Below are 7,146 nucleotides of genomic sequence, written 5' to 3'. Positions count from 1 at the left end.
GTGAGCCTGATGTTTGGTATTGATGTTAGACACAGTGTGAGCCTGATGTTTGGTTTGATATTAGTATTGATGATGTAGACACAGTGTGGGCTTGGTGTTTGGTATTGATGTTAGACACAGTTAGTGGGCCTGATGTTTGTATTGATATTAGACTGTGGATGTTTGGTATTGATGTTAGACACAGTGTGGGCCTGATGTTTGGTATTGATGTTAGACACAGTGTGGGCTTGGTTGATTTAGACACAGTATTGATTGATTAGACACAGTGTGGGCCTGATGTTTGGTATTGATGTTATGTTTGGTACACAGTGTGGGATGTTTGGTATTGATATTAAACACAGTGTGGGCCTGATGATTGGTATTGATGTTAGACACAGTGTGGGCCTGATGTTTGGTATTGATGTTAGACACAGTGTGGGCCTGATGTTTGGTATTGATGTTAGACACAGTGTGGGCTTGGTGTTTGGTATTGATGTTATGTTTGGTATTGATGTTAGACACAGTGTGGGCTTGGTGTTTGGTATTGATTGATGTTGATGTTTGGTATTGATATTAGACACAGTGTGGGCTTGGTGTTTGGTATTGATGTTAGACACAGTGTGGGCTTGGTGTTTGGTATTGATGTTAGACACAGTGATGTTTGGTATTGATATTAGACACAGACACAATTTCCACAGATTTTTCATTACGAAATGTTTTTCAACTTCTCCAAAAAATGTCCAATAATTATAACCTGGAAATTACAACAACATTTCCTGTTGCTGCAGGATTAGTTTCCTGCTGTGGCAAACAGGCTCTAACTAAGATAATACGTATGTGTATGGGGGCTCGTTGATTGACAGGTGATATTGTCTTTCTGCTAGGGCTGACTGGAGTGGACTGGCCTCTGGTGTTGGGATGTCTTTCTGTTGTGGTTCTGTTCTTCATTGTACTGGTGGGCGTGGGTGTGGCGGTGCAGAGGAAAGGTAATGTTACACCTGTTAACCTATACTCTGTTCCCAGAACAGTTTGTGCTCTCTTGTCAACCAGGAGTGGTTTACCTTAACAGGAGTTGGCAGGACAGCACAAACTGATCTGGGACCAGGCTAGTAAACCTTTAAAGAAATGTCCTTTACCATTCAAAATATGACATCACTGACTCTGTTCATTACACCTTTTCACTTTTTAATTCTCTTCTCTCGTTTCTCTTCTCATTGTCCAGTTAAGGTAATGGTGGAAGAAAAGCGTAAAAGGTGGGTGTTGGATCCTCTATGAGTCTCTGACTTTCAGGGAAGTACAGTAATATCATAGAGCATGAGATGTTTTAGAATAGTTTTCTAATAGTGCTTCTCCCTTTAGAATCATTTTTTAGTATTTCTCCCTTTAGAATAGTATTTCTCCTTTAGAAAATTTCTAATAGTTTTTAATAGTTTTTAATTTTTCTCCCTTTAGAAAAGTATTTCTAATAGTATTTCTCCCTTTAGAATAGTGTTTTATCTTTAAATAGTTTTTATTTCTCCCTTTAGAATAGTATTCTAATAGTATTTCTCCCTTTAGAATAGTGTTTTCTAAATAGTTTTTATTTCTCCCTTTAGAATAGTTTTCTAATAGTATTTCTCCCTTTAGAATAGTTTTTCTCTCCTTAGTTTTTCTAATAGTATTTCTCCCTTTAGAATAGTAGTTTTCTAATAGTATTTCCATTTAGAATAGTTTTTAATGGTATTTCTCCCTTTAGAATAGTATTTCTAATAGTATTTCTCCCTTTAGAATAGTTTTCTAATGGTATTTCTCCCTTTAGAATAGTTTTTAATGGTATTTCTCCCTTTAGAATAGTTTTCTAATAGTATTTCTCCCTTTAGTATCATTTTTCAAATAGTTTTTCTCTCCTTAGAATAGTTTTCTAATAGTATTTCTCCCTGTAGAATAGTATTTCTAATGGTATTTCTCCCTTTAGAATAGTTTTCTAATAGTATTTATCCATTTAAAATAGTATTTATAGTAGTATTTCTCTTTTATGTCTAGGGAGGGGGCTCTTCTATGGGCCAAGCTTCATTCCGGGGACCATGTTCTTGGTGAGTGTTTGTAAGTGAATAGAGTGATTCAATGATCTCATGTCTCATAATGCCTTCATATAGTCATCATCACTGACATCCTTCTTTACATGATTCTATTTGTTTGTGTGTTTCCAGACCTGACCCTCAAACGTGTCAGCATTACCTCTCAGGTAAGGTCTCTCTCTCTCCAATTCAACTCAATATACTTTGTTATTGATCAAAAAGGTCAACCTACTCTCATTGGCTTCCTCCGCCTTTTGGACGCCTAAGCAACAACCACATGTCTAATCATACATCACAACTCTCTCTCTCTCTCATAGACTATTGACATGGAAAGTTAAATTACTTACATTGTCAAAATATATATATATATAAAAAAAGTTGAGGGACCAACAGCAATAACAATAGTAGTAGAGGAAATGGGATTACCATGAACAGCAACTACAACAACAATATCAATGAGAATAATAATACATTAAAGCAATGTTAGTAGACCAGTCTCAACCTGACTGAGAAGCCACATGGCATGAAAGGCAAAACAAAATGGGAAATATTATTGACATTACATTGCACTCTTCACTGGCTGACCCTCAGGCTGTGTGCTCCCTGAGTCTGTACCTAGTCAGTGTTTCCCTCAGTTTTCTATCAGTCACAGTGGTCAGATAGTCTGCCACCATGTACTGTCTGTTTAGAGCCAAATAGCATTGAAGTTTACTTTGATTTTTTGTGGTGTCTTTCAATAGGTGATACATTTTTATTTTTGTTTTGTGATGATTTGGTTGTGCCAGATTTTCTGAGTGCTGTCCTGAGGCTCTATGGTGTTGGTTTGGGTTGGTGAACTCCTCAGCTGGCTGAGGGGACTCTTCCCTTGTTTCATGTGTTGACATTGTAGGACTTTGTGATGGAATGTTTTGGGGTCACTTGTTTTTAGATGGTTGTAAAATTTGATGGCTCTTTTTTTCAATTCGAATGAGGAGGGGGGATTGGACCAATTCTGAATATTTCTTTGCACTAAGCAATACAGTCTTACAAAACACTGCATGCAGTATTTCAATGGGATGTTTGTCCCATTTAGTACATTCATTATTAGAGAGCAGATCCCATACTTCACTGCCATATAGAGCAATTGGTTCTATAACTGATTGGAACATTTTGAGCCAGATTCTAATTGGAATTTCAATTTTAATGTTCCTTTTAATGGCATAGAATGCTCTTCTTGCTTTGTCTCAGCTCGTTTACAGCCATGTGAAAGCTACCTGTCTTGTTGATATTTAGTTCTAGATATGTGTCGTTTTTGGTGTGTTGTAATAGAACTGTGTCCAAATAGAATCATTATATTCAGTTTTTTTAGGTTAACTGTCAGAGCCCAGGTCTGACAGAACCTGTGCAGATGATCTAGGTGCTGGTGTAACCCCTCCTTAGTGGGAGACAGCAACACCAGGTCATTTGCGTACAGCAGACACTTGATTTTGGTGTTGTGTACGGTGAAACCAGTTGCTGCAGATTCGTCTAATGTTTTTGCCAATTCATTAATGTAGATGTTAAATAGTGTTGGACTTATTGGGCAGCCCTGTTTCACTCCATGTCCCTGAGAGAAGAAGTCTGTTTGCTTGTTGCAAAACACATATTTGTTTTTAGCGTACATTGATTTTAATAACATCATTATGTTTTCCTCCAATACCAGTTTCTATTAGTTCATTAAAAAAATAGTTGTGTGTCAAATTGAATCAAATGCTTTCCTGAAGTCGACAAAACATGAGTAGATTGGGCCTTTGTTTTGGTTTACTTGTTGGTCAATTAGAGTGTGGAGGGTGTAAATGTGGTCTGTTGTACAATTTCTTTTTTTTAAATTCTGGCTTCTGCTCAGGACGTTGTGTTCATAAAGGAAATGATGTCGTCTACTATTTATGATACTGCAGAGAATTTCCCCCAAGTTGCTGGTAACGCAAATTCCTCTGTCATTATTTGGGTCAAATTTGTCTCCCTTTTTATAGATTGGTCTGACCAATCCTTGGTTCCAGAAATAGGGGGAAATGCCTTCAGTGAGGATAATGTTGAAGAGTTTGAGTATAGCCAATTTGAATTTGTGATCTGTAAATTATATCATTTAATTTAAAATACCAGCAGCACCACAGGCCTATTTGGGTTGGAGAGTATATCGTTTTCCCTTTAATTCTTCTTCTGTAGTTGGGGTATCCACAGGATGCTGATAGTCTTTGAATGCTGATTCAAGTATTTGATATTTTTCTTGTATATCTTTTTGTTCTGGGATCTTTGTTATATTGCTGTAGAGGTTTGCAAAGGTGATTTGTCCACATGTCCCCATTTTGGAGAGACAATTCCTCATGATGAGATTTGTTTAATTTATTCCAATTCTCCCAGAAGTGGTTTGATTCTATGGATTCCACAATTCCATCCAGCTGATTTCTAATGTGCTGTTCCATTTTTGTTCTTAGGGTATGTTTGTATTGCTTCAGTGTTTCCTCATATTGAAGGCGTGTATTGTTGTTGTCTGATTCTGTGTTTTGCATTAGATATATTTCTCAATGACTTTCTTCGATTTTTGCAATCATTACCAACCATTATTTTTGGTTTGCTCTTATGTTTCTTTAGATTAGCCAAGGAGGCTCATTTGTAAAATGCAGTGGGGCAAAAAAGTATTTAGTCAGCCACCAATTGTGCAAGTTCTCCCAATTAAAAAGATGAGAGAGACCTGTAATTTTCATCATAGGTACACTTAAACTATGACAGACAAAATGAGAAAGAAAATCCAGAAAATCACATTGTAGGATTTTTAATGAATTTATTTGCAAATTATGGTGGAAAAAAGTATGAGCTGGGCTGGCCTGAGCTACACTGGCTGTGGTGAGCGTTGAGGTTGGTGGTGCTGTGGCCCGGGCTGGGGGAGCCTGGGTGCTGGTCCGGGGTGTTGCCTTAGTGATCTCGGGGGTGGAGATTGCTTCGCTGTTTCTGGGTGGAGAGGTCGGGTTTAAAGTGACGTCCTTGAGAGTCTTGGCAAGGATGGTGACTGTCTCCCTGTACAGGTGAACATGGTCCTGAGACAGTCCAGATCGAGGGTGGGCCAAGTGTACATTGACGTTTATTCTTTGGATTGTGGCAGGGTGGAAGTCCTTCCTCTGTAGAAGGGTTGACACCACGATCCTTGAGTTGGGGAAGATTGCAGAGATCTCTTTCACTCTCATTTATGGGTTATATTGGCAAGGGAAACATATGTTAACATTTCCAAAGCAAGTGGAGTAGATCATTTACAGTAAAATTAACAGTAAACATTACACTCACAGAAGTTCCAAAAGAATAAAGGCATTTCCAATGTCATATTATGTCTATATACAGTGTTTATATACAGTGTTTATATACAGTGTTTATATACAGTGTTTATATACAGTGTTGTAACAACGTGGAAATAGTTCAAGTACAAAAGGGAAAATAATGAAACATCAATACGTTTGTTTTCACAACGGTGTTTGTTCTTCACTGGTTGCCATTTTCTTGTCACAACAGCAGTGAGCACATAGCCTGTCTTCTCCTGGGAGCCATGCCTGCCTACGACGGCCTTTCTCAATAGCAAGGCTACGCTCACTGAGTCTGTACATAGTCAAAGCTTTCCTTAAGCCTGAGTCAGTCACAGTGGTCAGCTATTCTGCCACTGTGTACTCTCTGTTTAGGGACAAATAGCATTCTAGTTTGCTCTGTTGATTCTGTCCAATGTGTGAAGTAATGATCTCATGTTTTGGTTGGGTCTAAATGTGTTGCTGTCCTGGGGCTCTGTGGTCTCTGTCTGCCTCCCTACTGAACACAAGCACGCTTTGAGTCAACTTCCCATGACTGCTCCTCTGTGACCTGGGCCAACCTGCATGGGCCCTCCTCCTCTCGTTAGCTGTAATCATCTCATTAATTAGCTTGATGAGGTGGATTATTAAGCTAAACCCTCTCCCCAGACAAGGTGCTAGTATATGGGTTACCGTGGACAAAGTCCCCACAATGCTATCGTCACGACTTCATGTGAAGCTATAATCCATCAGGGGAAACGGACTGTGTTTGGATCCTAAAAGAGCCTCCTAAAGGAAGTGTTTAGATTTTACGCAATGAAACCGCATGTGTTGCTTCAAAAGAAAAAGGAACTTTTCAAATTTGACTTAAATGTGCTGTAATAATGAAACCGTGTGTGTGTGTTCAAAAGTGTGTGTTTTCAAATTTGACTTAAATGTGCTGTAATAATGAAACCGTGTGTGTGTGTGTGTGTGTGTGTGTGTGTGTGTAGGAATGGGGTAACGACGACAGAGCAGCAGAGACAGCCTTCAGCAGGTCCCCTCCATGGAGAACTCTCTCTACATTTGGCAACACATCATCCTCCTGACCTCTTTCACCTCTCTCTCGTTCCCTCTATTCTCACTTGCTCGCTTTCTCTCTATTCCTTTTTCTGTCCATCTTCTTGTCTCTCTCCCTGACCCTTCTCATCTCTATACAGTACTTCTCTTCATGCTCCCTGTCCTTCTTTCTGATCTCTTGTTCTCTCTGTCACCTTTCCTTTCCCTCTCAATCATTCTTCTCTCTCTTTCCCTCTCAATTATTCTTCTCTCTCTTTCCCTCTCAATCATTCTTCTCTCTCTTTCCCTCTCAATTATTCTTCTCTCTCTTTCCCTCTCAATCATTCTTCTCTCTCTTTCCCTCTCAATCATTCTTCTCTCTCTTTCCCTCTCCATCCTTCTTTTCTCTCTCCATAAACCCTTTCCCTCTCTATCCCTCTCTTCTCTCTCCCTGAACCCGTTTCTTTTCTATCTATCTATATTAATATATCTAAAAGGTCAACCTACTCTCTTTGACTTCCTCCACCTTTTGGACATCTAAGCAACAACCACATGTCTAATCATACATCACAACTCTCTCTATCTATGGGAAACATGTTCTCTCTGTTTACATTTCTGGCTGAAAAAATAGCCGTGATTACAGGAACAGAGGAGTTCACATTTCCTCTAACGTGTTGAGTTTCACAAGTTTGCATTAGGTCACTTTCACTGAATCTTATTGAATTTCATCAGTTGTTTCATGTACATAAAATGTATTTTATAATAAAAGCTGTAATTTAATTTTA

At 38.7% G+C, this 7,146-nt stretch overlaps 1 protein-coding gene across 4 annotated transcripts in view; it reads left to right on the top strand.

Moving 5' to 3' along the window:
* The window catches only part of LOC135535931 (uncharacterized), a 10,662-nt gene extending 3,516 nt beyond the window's left edge, over positions 1-7,146 (top strand). For 2 of the 4 annotated variants that reach the window (XM_064962345.1, XM_064962339.1), the window contains exons 6-10: positions 864-965; positions 1,202-1,232; positions 2,002-2,051; positions 2,169-2,203; positions 6,316-7,146. In XM_064962345.1, the coding sequence (XP_064818417.1) occupies positions 864-965; positions 1,202-1,232; positions 2,002-2,051; positions 2,169-2,203; positions 6,316-6,411 (314 nt within the window). In that variant the 3' untranslated portion in view covers positions 6,412-7,146. Of the gene's footprint in view, positions 1-863; positions 966-1,201; positions 1,233-2,001; positions 2,062-2,168; positions 2,204-6,315 lie in introns of all 4 variants that reach the window. The other 2 variants (XM_064962347.1, XM_064962355.1) reach the window with 2 other exon arrangements.

This window comes from Oncorhynchus masou, chromosome 5 (genome assembly GCF_036934945.1).
Source record: "Oncorhynchus masou masou isolate Uvic2021 chromosome 5, UVic_Omas_1.1, whole genome shotgun sequence".
Lineage (NCBI taxonomy): Eukaryota > Metazoa > Chordata > Actinopteri > Salmoniformes > Salmonidae > Oncorhynchus > Oncorhynchus masou.
Note: the sequence above shows the minus strand (reverse complement) of the source record. Positions and strands in the feature narration are given on the sequence as shown.